Source organism: Leptodactylus fuscus, chromosome 2, assembly GCF_031893055.1.
Source record: "Leptodactylus fuscus isolate aLepFus1 chromosome 2, aLepFus1.hap2, whole genome shotgun sequence".
NCBI classification, from domain to species: domain Eukaryota; kingdom Metazoa; phylum Chordata; class Amphibia; order Anura; family Leptodactylidae; genus Leptodactylus; species Leptodactylus fuscus.
In genome coordinates, this window is record NC_134266.1 from 176017197 (window position 1) to 176033874 (window position 16678).

Consider the following 16678-nt stretch of genomic DNA (forward strand, 5'->3'; position numbering starts at 1 on the left):
GTTACTGACTCTGGGATATCACAGTTAACAGAGTGTCATTACTAAGGTTGAGCGATCGAGATTGGGAATGCCGATCGGCGATCAAGCAAATTTCATGATAGCGATCTGGATCGGCTGGAAAATGTTCGAAAATCTGATTTTGAAATCTCAAGATCGGCTCAACCCTACTGTATATTTAATATACAATTAGGGTTGAGCGATCGGAATCAGGAAAGATCGGATCCCGATTGGTGATCGAGCAAATTTTACAATCGCGATCAGGATCGACTGGAAAATGATCGGAAATTGGATTTTAAAGGGGGCCACATGGTGGCTGCAGCGCTGGGGTCCTTGGTCCGAATCCAACCAAGGGCAAAAAAACCATCTGCAAGGAGTTTGTATGTTCTCCCCGTGTTTGCATGGATTTCCATCCCATATTCCAAAGACATATTGATAGGGAAAAAATGTACATTGCAATCCCTATATGGGGCTCACAATCTACATTAATAAAAAAGGAAATCGGATTTTAAAATCGATCCTGAAATCTCAAGATCGGCTCAACTGTAGTCATTACATACTATTGAACCACACAAAGCAGGACCAGAGAATCTACTGTGTCATCACCCAATTCCCATCACTTTCCTTTGGTGAAGGTCAATTTCCTTTATTTGTCCTCTGTGGTAAGAAATAAAATAACAAATGTGTAACACAGATATTCAGTATGGAGATTTATACAGATAGATTTCATGAAAGACTGAGACATTTCCTATTGATTCGCCTCTTGCAGTTGGTGCCACCTAGTAGCATTTTGTGACATTAATATCCTTTTCCATTTGACTTTCCTTTGACAATATCTTGAAGAGGACCTGTCAGATCTCCTGAATTATCTATTTTAGTAAATAATTGTACTTCCCCAAAAAAAGTATCTGGAGCATCTTTTCTTATAACCCTGTATTGTGCTGTTCCCCTGTTATTCCTACATGTCAGGAGAGGTGGCCGCTCCTCTTTAGACTAACAAATTATTCATATAACTGAACAATGAAGCTTCTTTCTTCAATAAAGTGTTCAATTTAAAATGAAATGAAAATAATGTCCTTTCCTTCCTTGCTGCATTCACTTCAATCTATCTCAGTTCCAATATCATTATCATTCTCACACCCCGGATATCACATATTTTCTGGATGTGAAGTAAAAGAAATAGCTTTCTGGATGTGGTGTAATTACAGAAATCTTTACTTTATTTTATGCTGAAATGGAAGCTTCACATCATTGTGTGTAAAGATGATATATTTTTGATGTGTTTTCACAGGGATGATAGTACAAGATAGAAGGAGATGGAAACTTACTGAGGTTAAAGTTTCTGGTTCAATAAATAAAGTGTATTCATTGTATAGTGAAAAGTTATATGATTTACCAATATACTTTGGAATCAATTTATCAGGCTGCTTTCTACCTTAAGGGTAAGCTCTCGTTCACATCTACGTTGGTATTCCGTTCGGGGGAGTCCGCATGGTGACCCCCCCCGAACGGAATATCAAACGCATTTGCAAGCAGTGTGCCAGTGAAAGAACACGGACCCCATAGACTATAATGGGGTCCGTGTGCTTACCACGAGATCTCTGCAGGGATCATGCGGACAGGAAAGTACTTCACAATCTACTTTCCTGTCCACATTTTCTGTGCGGAGATCTTGCAGCAAGCACACGGACCCCATTATAGTCTATGGGGTCTGTGTGTTTTCATTGGCACACCGCTTGCAAATGCGTTAAGTAGTCCATTCCAGGGGTGCCCATGCGGATTCCTCAAATGAATTACTGAACGCAGATGTGAACGAGGGGTCAGGCCCCACATAGTGGGCCTCAGCTAAAAATCCCTGCAGGAAAAACCTCAGCAGAAATGCATTGCAGTTTTTCATAGAAAGTCAGCAGAGTTTTCCTCTGTGGACTTTATGATTCATTTATACCAATAGGGAAACCGCCAGAGTTTCCACAGATATAATTGACATGCTGCGATTTCAAAAATCGTGATGGGCATAGAGTAGCCTGTCATACAAATGAATGAAAGTCAAGCCTGGGAGCTTTCAATAGGCTCCTGGCTGTCATGATAATGGATCATCAGCCCTGGATCTTTTTCTGAGGGCCGGCAATCCTTCGCAAAATGGCGCCTTGGACAGCTTTGACCAAGGCGTCTGGGGTCTTAATGCATGTGATCAGTGCATAATATACCCTGTTTCCCCCAAAATAAGTCATCCCCCGAAAGTAAGACATAGCAGAGGTTTTGCTGAATTGCCTAATATAAGGCACCCCCCAAAAGTAAGACATCCCCCCAATAATAATAATCTTTCTGCATAAAGATTGTATGAAGAAAAACATAGCAGCCAGCCGAACACTGTGCACGATGTTCCGTGTGCACAGGTATACCGGCTGCTGATGCCGCTGCGATACATTGTATCCACTGATCCTGAGCTGTGAGATGCCCACTGTGCATACGCTAAGCATTGTATGCGGCGGGGGGTCCACTCTCCTAGCTCATCCCACAGCAGCAGGAACAGTGGATACAATGTACGGTATCACAGCAGCCAGCTTTCCTGTGCACCCAGAGCACACAGCGTTCAGCCGGCTGCAATGCTTTTCTTCATACAGTCTTTGCACAGCAAGCACATTTCAGCGTAGCACAGTGGTGCATCAGCACACAAATATAAACTAAGACATACCCTGAAAATAAGACATAGCATATCTTTAGTACCAAAATTTAATATAAGACACTGTCTTATTTTTGGGGAAACACGATAGCAGAGACTCAGTGGTTATGGCGGCTGTTCAGCTCCTGAGCACCCGCCATATTTAAATGGCTGACATCCGTTGTACTATTACGGTGGATGTCAGGAAGGGGTTAAAAAGATATAACAAAATTTCTATTTACTATTCATTAGAACAAAAGTTGTTTAGGCTAAGATCCCATGATGAAAAAACTGCTGTTTAGGTGTCTTTTTAGGTAAGACTGTCTATGTATCATTGTATGTATCTATGTAAGACAATGTCTATGTATCCTTTCTGTTACAAATTCCCACAAACTGAAAGAAAAATGTAACTTTTTCTTAAATACATGTAGTCCCCACTGTGCCAGGACTGCAGAAGGACACTTGACTATGTATAAATTGGAAACCCCAGAATAGAAGGAAATGAAAATGATTGTTAAATTAGAAAATCCTCTGAATGCCTCTGAGCTATTTAACTGTAATCTGGAAATGAGAAAGCGAAGCCAATCGTGTTACTTGTATGAAGAACTAGAACTGTGTATAGAGTCTATGAATAGCAAATGAATGTCATTTCATGGAGTATGTCAGGAAACGTGCCGTGGCTGAATCAATAAGCGTTCTTAATAATAAGTGTACTCTACCTTGATCTGTGTTATCAGTGCTTGCCAAGGAGGCATTGTCGCTGGGAGTTCTGGACTCTAAATGATGTATCGCTGACCGTCTGCTTCCTCTAGATACTAATCTATGCTTCTTCTCTTCCTTTGGTGGGGTTGGCTTCAGGACTGGTTTAGCAAGTTGCACACTGGGGCTAAATGGAGAGATTAATATAATTCAGAGTATATAATAATAATAATAATAATAATAATAATAATAAAAAAATTTTTTTATATAGCACCAACATGTTCCGCAGCACTGTACAATTTGTAGGGTTCAAATAAAGACAGAAAGATACATAACAAAGAAGGTCATTTCACACAATGGGACTGAGGGCCCTGCTCGCAAGAGCTTACAATCTATGAGGTAGAGGGGATGACACAAGAGGTAGCAGGGGTGGCATTGCTTATGCAGAGGTCAGACACTTTTGTAATAGAGGTGACTGTCATTACACAAACATAAAACTTTATGAGCTGTCACCAGTCGTGTCCTTTAAAATGTGGATGGAGCTTGGACATATAGAGTTAGCCTGAAATGGCATCATATCGTGTGGGGAAATGTGGAAGCTGGAACAGAGGAGGGTTAGATTTTAGGGATTGTAATTATAGTACAGAAGGGTTTACATTAGAAATTGTGATAGGCCTGTCTGGAAAGATGCGTCTTTAGTTTGTGCTTGAAGCTGTAGAAATTGGGAATTAATCTGATTGTTCGGAATAGAGCATTCCACAGAAGTGGTGCAACTCGGGAGAAGTTCTGATAATTTAGGATGTAAGTGTTAGGTCATTGAGTGAACGGAGAGCACAGGTTGGGTGGTAGACAGAGATGAGGGAGGAAATATATGGAGGTGCGGCATTGTATAGAGCCTTGTGGATAAGGGTGATAACTTTATATTTTATTCTATAATGAATAGGCAGCCAATGTAGAGTATATCAAGCAATGTAAAGATAGCAAGTACATATTCACACAATAAGAAAAAAAAAATTGTTGCTTTCTTGCAAGAAAATCGCCACTCCTGTCAATGGGTTATATCTGGCACTGCAGCTGAGCTCCATTAATGTTAATGAGAGGGATCAGCTATATCACACACAATCTATTGACAGATTTTATGTAGTTTTCAGAAAAAAAAAAACAGCCATGTTTTACTGATCCTGAACAACCCTTTTAAAATCGCCATTTATCAGATCACAATTGATATTTATCGTATTATTTGTATATGTTTTCTTAATTTTTAGTTGTAAAAACATATTTTCACAAAACACTTCTATGCCTTTTTATATTTTTTAGCTATTCCATATTTAGATACTTTTATATTTTTAACTTGTAGCTTTAGAAGTAAAGGAGAAGTAAATAGTTGCATTGGACATTTTGCGTGACAGTATTTGGTCCTGGTATAGCAGTCAGCAGGTGACGTGACAGTATTTAGTACTGGTATAGCGGTCAGCGGGTGATGTGACAGTATTTAGTCCTGATATAGTGGTCAGAGGGTGATGTGACACTATTTAGTCCTGGCACAGCAGTCAGTGGGTGATGTGACAGTATTTAGTCCTGGTATAGCAGTCAGTGGGTGATGTGACAGTATTTAGTCCTGGTATAGCAGTCAGTGGGTGATGTGACAGTATTTAGTCCTGGTATAGCGGTCAGTGTCTGATGTGACAGTATTTAGTCCTGGTATAGCGGTCAGCGGGTGATGTGACAGTATTTAGTCCTGGTATAGCGGTCAGCGGGTGATGTGACAGTATTTAGTCCTGATATAGTGGTCAGAGGGTGATGTGACACTATTTAGTCCTGGCACAGCAGTCAGTGGGTGATGTGACAGTATTTAGTCCTGGTATAGCAGTCAGTGGGTGATGTGACAGTATTTAGTCCTGGTATAGTGGTCAGAGGGTGATGTGACAGTATTTAGTCCTGGTATAGCAGTCAGTGGGTGATGTGACAGTATTTAGTCCTGGTATAGCGGTCAGTGTCTGATGTGACAGTATTTAGTCCTGGTATAGCGGTCAGCGGGTGATGTGACAGTATTTAGTCCTGATATAGTGGTCAGAGGGTGATGTGACACTATTTAGTCCTGGTATAGTGGTCAGCGGGTGATGTGACAGTATTTAGTCCTGGTATAGCGGTCAGTGTCTGATGTGACAGTATTTAGTCCTGGTATAGCGGTCAGTGTCTGATGTGACAGTATTTAGTCCTGGTATAGCGGTCAGCGGGTGATGTGACAGTATTTAGTCCTGATATAGTGGTCAGAGGGTGATGTGACACTATTTAGTCCTGGCATAGCAGTCAGTGGGTGATGTGACAGTATTTAGTCCTGGCATAGCAGTCAGTGGGTGATGTGACAGTATTTAGTCCTGGTATAGCGGTCATTGGGTGACGTGTCAGTATTTAGTCCTGGTATAGCGGTCAGTGGGTGACGTGACAGTATTTAGTAATATATCGCCAGCAATTTAGCCAATGGAATTTAGAAATACTTAAGAGATAATCCAGGAGACTTCAATTCTTGAGTTGTTAATGGTGGTAAAAGTGTCAGTTGGATATGTTGTCCAGCAAAAAGAAAAAAACAAGTTAGTGGTAACTCTGGATTTATTTTCTAGACAGAGGGGCAATCTAATTCTAATATTGTCATTTACTGTATTTGTATAATAATGTAATGTTGGGGCAATCCAATTTATACCCCTGAAGAGGATTAAAAAAGTTTCTAGGTACGAGATCTTTGTATATGTACATTTTTGCATTTAATACATAAATATTATATATATATATATATATATATATATATATATATATGCTTTTTATCTGTTGTAAATAAAAAGTGGCTGTTTAAATATATATAGATCAAACTCAATGTAAGCATAAAGGCAATAAATCAAAAAGATAGGTGTTAGAGGTCTGCAACAATTGATGGTAGAAGGCAAATAAGGTCTATGAGGCATTCACCAGTGATAACACAGTCCATCCGCTCAGCAGGACACATCAAAACATATCTGATATAGAACATTGTACAGGCACTATATGTGGAGGGGCATAAGGTTGCTTTTCATAGAACAGACAATTTCACTCTTTCACAGGTTACTGCATCTGGCGTTAACCAGCCACAGTAAAATGATGTCTGCATTGCTGATGAGACCCCACATCAGGATCCACATACATCTCCAATATAAATAGCAGCAGCAATGGGAATAACAGGGCATACTTATAAGAAGAATGGAAGATACGTTGTAAGGAAGGCTGGACTGGGGGCATGCAAAATAATCTCTTTTCACAGTCATTGTGCTTGCAGCGTATAGACTCGCTCCTCTTGAAATATGCATTTTCTTTAAACCAAAGCAATAGCCGGTGAACATCTGACTATGATCATCATTGCACAATTCTCATTTCGAGCTCAGTGAGTGATGTGTGCAGATTTCCATGAAATGACTACCTGTCGCCAGTCACTTTTTGTTTATCCACAAGAATAATTATTGCCTTTAAGTAGTGAAGAACATAAGCACTAGATATAAATAGAGCAAGCACATCTACACTAGAAGGGGCAGCGTGGTGACTTGCATGCATAGTAATATCTATATATTTGATGTCACTTAAGCACATATTAATTTTGTATGTGTAGAAACAGGAAAGCGATTTACTTTTACACTCGGTGATTGTGAATCTCATTGGCATGAAATCCATAGGATTAAATGTGCATCAAAGCAAAAACAGTCAGCATTGTTATGGCATATAACCACTAAATAAAAAGAGGCTCAGCCAGAAGAGCACATATAACATACTCTATGTTTCATCATATTCCATTTAGCATTACCTTTCAAATCAACCAAGACATTTTAGGATAGGTCATCAATACCTTACAATTAGGGGTCTAGATGCATCACACCACCTGCACAATAAGTCAGGGTAAGTTCACACGGGGATTTTTGGACCAGATTTTGATACGGAGGTCGCCTCAGAATCCGGTCCGAAAAAGGCTAGCCGCGACTGGATGCCGATGCAGTGCACCGTCCTAAACCCTGGAGAAACTGAACAGGCAGCGGCTTGTCAGCGGTCTGCTTTACAACCCATTCATTTGAATAAGTTGTAAAGAAAACCGCCGATGTCCGTATGCGGCCTCTCCGCCTGGATAACTTTTTTTTGCACTGGCAATCTGATATACCATAGATATACCATTTTGGGGATGTCTATTGCTTAGATCACTTTTTTTTTTTTTTTTTTTTTTAAATCAGAGGTGAAAAAAAAAATGGCGGTTTGGCACTTTTGATTTAGATGTTCACCGTACAGGAAAAATATTTTATAAGTAGACCGGGCATTTTCAGACATAGGGGTAACTAATATGTGTATGTATCACAGTAGTTTTCTACTTTTATATGTATTCTAGGGAAAGGATGTGATTTAGAACTTTTTTTTATTTTTTAGATTTTTTAAAAAAACTTTTTTATTAACTATTTTTATTAGCCCCCATCTAGGGGGCTTGAACCTACAATCATTTGATTGCATGTCCCCATAGACGGCAATACAAGCGTATTGCCGTCTATGGGAGTTTTTGTACATTACTATCACAGCTGGTCATAGACTATCCGCAATAATAATATCGCTATGACAGGCCTGGGAGCCTTCAGTAGGCTCTCGGCTGTCACCGGAACAGGTCGGCTCTTGCAAATTCCGGCCTTCAACTTTAAAGGTATGGGGCCACTTTGTGGATGGGAGTGGGGTTAAGTTTTAATGCCTGGAATCAGAGTACATTCTGATTGCAGGCAATAGCATCGGGCCTCCGCATATAGCGGAGACCCGGTTGCTATGGCGACCACTCTGCAGCAGAGCGGTCGCCATTAGCTTTGCATACCCGGCGGATGCCATGGAGGCCGGGACTGCAGCACTCCACTCCACTCCTGCCGCTGCAGGAAGCCAACAGCGGCAGGAAGGTTGCGATCCCGCTCCTCCACCCCCTGCCACCCCCGTATACCCGGCGTATAAGACGACCCACAACTTTTCAGAAAAGTTTTGGGGGTTAAAAAGTCGTCTTATACGCCGGAAAATACGGTACTAAATAGCATAGCAGCTTACATTAAGGCTGGGGTTTCACATGGTGTATACTTTGCGTTTTTTTTTTACAGTCACTGCAAAGTGGATAGGATTCTAGCGAATCCCATCCACGCAATGCGGAAACATACCATCTTGGTTTTGGAAATCGCAGCATGTCAATCAAACCTATGAAAATGCCGTCAGTTTTCCCTATGATATAATGGAAGCAGAAAGTCTACACAGGAAAACCCACCAGCATTTCCATAGGTATAAGCAGGGCCGCCATCAGGAATTTTGGGGCCCCATACAGCCTAAGTGTCTGGGCCCCCCCCTCCCCCGCCATTTTAAAACTACCTTATTCTGCGACATACCAATTCTGTATTACATTTCCCTTTATTTAGCAGCATTACAAGGCTTAATCAGATTCTATTTGCAGGTAAAATCTGCTCCGTGTGACCGCGCCTATAGAGAGCCAGCACCATCTATAAGAGCCCTCCTAATACATCCTCAGGGCTTTTTCACGTTGCGTTTTTGGCCTCCCTTGCCGGGATACGTTGGTAACCAGTCAGAATCAGCTGTCAACTTATCCCTGCATGAAGAACTGGCCATTAAAAAAAAAGGGGGCCTGCAGTTCTCCGTGCAGGGATAAGTGGGGAGCTGATTGTGACTGGTTACCAACGTATCCCAGCAAGGGAGGCCAAAAACGTAATGTGAACACTCCTTTAAAGTGAAAGTCCCACCCCCAAACAGGCTGCTATGCTAGTAGCATAGCAACCTACATCATTATTATTCTCCAGCTAAAAACTTATATATTATATATTATTGCCCCAGTTCCCTCTCATCAGTGCCGTACACCCGATACCCCATCAATCCCCCCCCCGTCCACCCGCTAACATCTTTCCATTGCCCCCTGTACCCATCTTTCCACTGCCCCCTGTTCCCGCGCCGCGGGAAATTTAGCCCCACCCACTGTTATGTTGACTCCGCCCACTCATTAATTTTCCATTTGCCCGCACACAGTATAATCCTCCTACAGTCACCCGTAAATTATATGTCCCCCCTCCGTCTCTCCCCCAGCTTCATATACACCCTTCATCTACCCCCAGATTCATGTCCCCTCCATCTCTGCCCCCAGATTCATGTCCCCTCCATCTCTGCCCCCAGATTCATGTCCTCTCCATCTCTGCCCCCAGATTCATGTCCCTCCATCTCTGCCCCCAGTGTCATGCCATCCTCTCCTTCATCTGCCCCCAGTTTCACGTTCCACATTACACTTACCTTTTCCTCGTTCCCCCGCTGCTTTCTGCGCGCCTCTCTCTCTTACTGGCGCACAGTTGTAGACGCAATGTGACATCATCACATCGCGTCTACACTGCCGGGTAGCCGGTGGCAGCGGCGAAGTGAGGAGCTGACACAGGTCAGCTCCTCGCTTCAGCGGCTGAAGCGAGCTGACCTGTGTCAGCTCCTCACTTCGCCGCTGCCGCTGACACATATGCGGCTGAGCCAGCGGCATCGGCGAAGCGAGGAGCTGACACAGGTCAGCTCCTCACTTCAGCCGCATGTGTGTCAGCGAGAGAGGCGTGCAGTGGCGAAGCGAGGAGCTGACACAGGTCAGCTCCTTGCTTCAGCCGCGTATGTGTTCAACTCAGATCTGTGTCCTCTGGACGCAGATCTGAGTTGAAACAGGACATACAATGACTGCTACCGGCGCCAGGGGGCCCGGGCCCCCCCCATTTTTAAATTTGGCCGGGCCCCTGACGCCAGTACCAGTAGTACTGGCCTATCGGTGGCCCTGGGTATAAGTGATATGCTGCAATTTCCAAAACCACAACTGTATTTTTCTGCAAAGTGCGGATGAAATTCGCAGTAAAATTCTGTGGACTTTCTGTAAAAAAGGCTATGGAAAAAACACAATGCGTTTTCACTGCGGTCTTTTCCACAGAATTTATTTTTTGTTACAGATTTTGCTGAGGTTTATTGAGCCAAAGCCAGGAATGGATTTAGCAGAAAGGAGAAGTATAAGAACTTCCTATAAATTTGCCATTCCTGTTGAATCCACTCTTTGCTTTGGCTCAAAAAAAAGCAGCAGAATCTGCAACAACAAAAAAAACGTTTTTCCGCTATGTGGGGCCATAGCCTTAAAGGGATCTCTTTAGAAATATAATCTAAACGAAAATTTTTTATCTTATAAGGAGAAATGTATTACTGCTGGCATTGCATGATACTGTATGTGACCGGTCTCATTTACTTCCACACATGGCTATTTCTGAATGTTCTGTATACTTTAATAAACAATTCTGAAAACAGGCAGAATTATACTTACATTGTAAAATCAATCATCTGTGCTTTTCTAATATATCCACAGGAAACAGCAAATTGAGACGGACTGATTTTAATGAGCTCACTTCTCAAACAATGTTCCTGAAATGAGACAGAAGTCTGTTTAATGTGCGCAGATTTATTTCATCTTCTTCAGCCAAATTAACACAGTGGAATAAAGGTGGGGAGTGCAGTGGACAGAGAAATGAGATTTTTTTGTTTTTTTTATTCAAGCTGTGCATTTTTATTCAACTGATTATATACCTTTATTATCAACAGGTTAATACTGCTTCATAGGGCTTTACTATATTATATATTAATATCAGCAATATTACAAGTCCTTATTATGACTGTAACACATCAATCTCATGTAGTTCCAACAAACAGAACTTACTTTGCCACTTAAGGCTGCCTTCACACGGAGTAACGTCGGGCTTGTAAAAATCCTCATTCACAGCCGGATACGTGAGCGCTGCAGAAGGCTCCCGAACACTTCCCATTCACTTTAATGGGAGCGCTTGTAACGCCGGCTTTACGAGCACTCCCATTGAAGTGAATGGGAAGTGTTCGGGAGCCTTCCGCAGCGCTCGCGTGTACAGCTGTGAATGAGGATTTTTACAAGCCCGGCGTTACTCCGTGTGAAGGCAGCCTAAGACTATAGAGATCAACCTTTGATCTAAAATTTGAGTACCCTATAGTCCGATGCGCCTTATATATGGATGGAAGCGGCGGCAATTGAAGTTAGAGATGAGCGAATACTATTCGAATAGCACACTCCCATTGCAATGTATGGAAGCGGCACACAGACTTTGTCGGCGGCCGCCGCTTAACTCCTCGCGTGCCGAGCGCTTCCATTCATTTCAATGGAAACGTGCAATTGAAATGAATAGAAGCGGCTGGCACGCGGGGGGTTAAGTGGCCGCTTTCAATCACATATAAGGCGCACCGGACAGCGCTGCGCCTTATAGTCTGGTGCGCTTTATATATGAACCTACACAGGACTATAAGGCACTCATGGGTAATGCGCCTTATAGTCCAGTGCGCCTTATAGTCCGTAAAATACGGTAGCTGGGCAGAATTTCCCCCCCTGTCAATCAGTGCTGTTCCAACCCAATCCAATATAAGTGGATGAGAGTTATGGAAACAGCGTAACACATTTAGCTACGTGGTTTTCATAACATGACTGTAGCTCAGCTGTCCTACACTATTTCCATAGCTCCAATTCACCTCTATTTTAGCAAGAGAAAAAGCATAGTGCAGTGCCGCCTGACTGTTTACATAAATCCTGCATTGCTATTTGGGACGTGCAGCCAGATATTCCAATCTCAACCAGGCCATAGCGAAAAAGCACTGCAGAAATGACAATTATGGAAATCCATAGCATTTTTTCCACAGCATTTTTAACAGAAAGTCTGCATAGCTTTGCGGATTTTCTGCTTCTATTATATACCTATTCAGGAAACGCCAGCGTTTCCGTAGGTATAATTGACACGCTTCTAGTTAAATTTGTGGATATTTTTCTGCAATGTGTGGATGGGGTTTTAAGGGAAGGGGTAGACAAACAGTAGTAGCCGTTCAAATGGTTATGTGGTGGCAATGGCTTACTGAAGGTTGTAGGCTTTTCTGAAAAGGTGAAGATGCTCTAAGGCTAAAGCCCCAAGTAGTGAGCCGCAGCCAAAAATTGCTGTGGAAAAGACTGCGGTGGAAATGCATTCTGTTTTTTTCCACACAGCTTTTCACAGAAAGTCCGCAGAGATTTCCTCTGCAGACTTTCTGTCCCTATTATACCTATATGGAAAACAGTGTTTCCATAGGTATAATTGACATGCTGCGATTTACAAATACACAACGATTTTTGAAATCACAGCGTTTCCACTGCAGATATTTTTCTGCAATGTGTGGGTGGGATTAGCCAATATCCCATCCACCTTGCAGGTACTATAACATGCAATGGTTATTCCATAGACTTGAATGGGACAACTGCTGCAGTACTCACAGCTGCCGGTACTGAATGGGGAGTGGGTACTGCAGCTCGTACTGTCACATGGAAACAATTTTGGAAAGCTGAATAACCACTTTATTCTATGGTACCGAAACAGAAGAAAGACTCGGAAAGGTTTAGAAAATGTATTGGACACATTTCAGCATTTTAAAGAGTATAAATGTAACAAGCATTTGCAAATGTGAATCATTATATAGTTAGTGGGAGAATGTACAGACAATAAAACATCTGAATATACAATGATGATATATATATATATATATATATATATATATATATATATATATATATATATATATATATATACACTGACATTGAAAGAATTATGCACTAATTAGAAATAGAATTATTTCTGTTGATGAAGTTGTTTATTCCACAGACATAATGCTGGCTACATCATATTATTTTGTATGCCATATAGATGTGCGACTGGACTTACTTTTCTTTTGTTGTATTTCAGTACTGTGTACAGTTTGTCTGTAGCATCCATCCTTGGCGTTGCTATGACCACTGCAGGTACATAACATCCTCCTCCTCCTCTTGCCCCAGTTTTTGAAAAAACACAGTCTCCAACCTAAGAGCGCACGAATATTAACAACACATATAATAAATGATTTATTTATTCCTCCCCTTGAAATTTCACAATATCTTAAATTACTATTATTTTCATACAGCGCCGTAATCAAAGACTAGATAAATGAAATGCAATTATCTTTTCACAGGAACAAAATATTGCATATTGGTGCACATTTGATAAAGGGAATGACTGCCATGGTGCAAATTATATTTTATTGTCCCACTGAATCGAAAATGAAAAATAAAGTAACATTGCTCCTACTGCACAGGTTCACAGCTACTATTGAAATCTATTGCTCATATGGTAACATAAAATACAAAACCCATGCCACATTCTCCCTCCTTCTATCCCCTACATTTTGCTTACACACCAAATGTAAGTTTGTAAGACTGGTGTAAGTTTAATATCTAATAATATTAATATTTAATAATTTAATTTAATATTTAATAATATCTAATATTTATGTTCTGTTTTTATGTTACATTTATTAAATAAGTATTTCATAGGCTAGTTTCACCCTAGCATTGCAGTGTCCGTTGTTCTGATCTGTCAGGGCATTAAAGCTGCCCGACTGATGGATACAAATATAACACTTTCCATTTGTATCTGTCATTATAGCCAGTAATGTTATAAACTACATGAAAGGCTCTTGCCATTTTTATGCCAGAAAAAAAGTAAAGAATAGGAAGGTAATAGTTTTGTCATTTGTTCTTCCTTATGTAATTCTTGTTAAAAGGATTCACATGGAGTATTTTGGTGCGGATTCTGATGCAAAATCTGCGCTGAAAAAAAAAGCCTCCCATTGACTTCAATGGGTTCTGTTTTCCATGCAGAACCCACTGAAATCAATGGGAGGCTTTTTTCCCCATTGATTTTAATGGGTTCCACGTGGAAAACGCAACCCATTGAAGTCAATGGGAGGCTTTATTTCCGCACGGATGCTGACACGAATTCCGCGTCAGAATCAGCGAACGGAATCTCCGTGTGAATGCCCTCTCAGGTGGGAAAGCATGCAGGCTTGGGAATGCCCACAGGGGAGCAAGACCAGATAATGGGTCCCTAGTCTCACAACCTCTGCAAGAGTGGTGCATAGCAAAGTATATTCAATGCACTACATACAGAGAGGCAACAATGAATCTCATGCAGACCATAATCCCATTTAATAAACTGGATAGATTATTTAACAGAATACCCCTTTCATCATACATCAATGCAATGGGTGGCTGAGATGACATATAGACAGAGAGGCAAGTCAACTACTACTCTCCCTCTGGGCCCTATCTCCTTAGCGTCACTCTGTGGTCCCCATTACCAATCAATTTTGTAACAGAGGTAAGGGGTTTACTATGATTATTATTATTTATTTGTAAAGCACCATTAATTCCATGGTGCTGTATATTTGAGGGTTTACAGACAATGTACAAAATTCACAAAACAAGTACAATACTAACACTGACCAACTAGGATAGAGGTCCCTGCTAGCAAGAGCTTACAATCTATGAGGGAAAGGGTATAGAGACAGTAGGAGAAGGTAGATGCCGTTCAGATGGCTGTGTGGTGGCAGCAGTGTTATGAGGTCCCTGGGGGGTTAGTGGTTAGACCTATATCTATAAGACACTTACAGCATATGCTGTGGATATATCTGGAAAATATCTGATATGGGAATTCTCATTTGCATTTCATTAATAAACATAACAAATAGCAAAAAAAATAAAAAAAATGAAACCTTCAGAGTTGGGCAGGGCAGAGCTCCTCCGGTTTGTATTATAAATTTTACAGGGACAACTTCATTTTCTCCTAGCCAGAAATCCACAAGGGCAGTCCTGGAACTAATACTTTTGAGCACAGTGCCTGGGTGCATAAACATATTGAGCATAATTAAAGAAAACATTTCCTTTATATTATGAATTAAAATATGCTAATATGCTATTAAAATAGTAAAAAAAAAAAAACAACCTAAAGCTGCCTATTTTATTCCATCATGCTGCTGACACTAGAGAAACCACATGATAGTTCATAAAAAAATAACAATACAATATACAAAGAACAGTGGGTTGTTGCAAGCTTAAATGAAATCTCCCATCAACAAAATTTTGTGTGGGGTGTGGCCTTATCTGCTGGAGCACCCTGATTTGCATATTCCTCCCATGTTCCCTTGCAGTGGAGCGACTATGGCTGTATAAGTCTCCACACACCCAATAGGTGGTTTCTCCTTAAGGAGGAACATTATCCCCATCCCCATAATGTATTTGAAAATAGTGCCCTATAGTGCTAGTTGAGATGTATTTGTGTACTTGACTGTTATAGATGGATACAATACGTTCTAAATAAGCTTTTTAAGGAAGTCTGAAAGCAGTAAATTGTTTATAATCCTAATCCCAGTACTTTGTAGATTTGAATCTACAGTTCTCAAATATGCCTCTGTTATTCAGTTTTGGAGACCCATATCCATGTAAATCCCCCTTTTACTCAAATAAAAATGAGGGGGAAAGTGATTTGGGAGTAATGCAGCTTGCTGGGGCTTTAGTCTCATCTCTAGATTCCCAGGCAAAGCACTTTTCCCCTTATTTGCATATTTATACATCTGTGATTTACATGAAACTTGTAGAATTAGCTTTAAAGGTGCTGGGATTCGGTTTATAACTGATTTACTGTTGACAGACTCACTTTAATGAAGCTTATGCAGTCAGAAAAGGACAAGAAAACTTGTACAGAATGACATCATATATACAATGTGTGTGTATATATATACAGTCCTATGAAAAAGTTTGGGCACCCCTATTAATCTTAATCATTTTTAGTTCTAAATATTTTGGTGTTTGCAACAGCCATTTCAGTTTGATATATCTAATAACTGATGGACACAGTAATATTTCAGGATTGAAATGAGGTTTATTGTACTAACAGAAAATGCGCAATATGCATTAAACCAAAATTTGACCGGTGCAAAAGTATGGGCACCCTTATCATTTTATTGATTTGAATACTCCTAACTACTTTTTACTGACTTACTGAAGCACAAAATTGGTTTTGTAACCTCACTGAGCTTTGAACTTCATAGCCAGGTGTATCCAATCATGAGAAAAGGTATTTAAGGTGGCCAATTGCAAGTTGTTCTACTATTTGAATCTCCTCTGAAGAGTGGCATCATGGGCTACTCAAAACAACTCTCAAATGATCTGAAAACAAAGATTGTTCAACATAGTTGTTCAGCGGAAGGATACAAAAAGCTGTCTCAGAGATTTAACCTGTCAGTTTCCACTGTGAGGAACATAGTAAGGAAATGGAAGACCACAGGGACAGTTCTTGTTAAGCCCAGAAGTGGAAGGCCAAGAAAAATATCAGAAAGGCAGAGAAGAAGAATGGTGAGAACAGTCAAGGA

At 40.9% G+C, this 16678-nt stretch overlaps 2 protein-coding genes across 2 annotated transcripts in view; one reads left to right on the top strand and one right to left on the bottom strand.

Annotated features, from left to right (window-relative positions):
- Positions 1-16678, top strand: part of INPP4A (inositol polyphosphate-4-phosphatase type I A) — a 528838-nt gene that overhangs the window by 381494 nt on the left and 130666 nt on the right. The gene's annotated exons all lie outside the window — the stretch shown is intronic.
- Positions 1-16678, bottom strand: part of VWA3B (von Willebrand factor A domain containing 3B) — a 130102-nt gene that overhangs the window by 29976 nt on the left and 83448 nt on the right. Inside the window, exons 24-27 of the mRNA XM_075263130.1 lie at positions 15023-15147; positions 13159-13293; positions 10722-10819; positions 3379-3545 (exon numbers count right to left, since the gene is read on the bottom strand). Coding sequence (XP_075119231.1) covers positions 3379-3545; positions 10722-10819; positions 13159-13293; positions 15023-15147 — 525 coding nt within the window. The remainder of the gene's footprint in view (positions 1-3378; positions 3546-10721; positions 10820-13158; positions 13294-15022; positions 15148-16678) is intronic.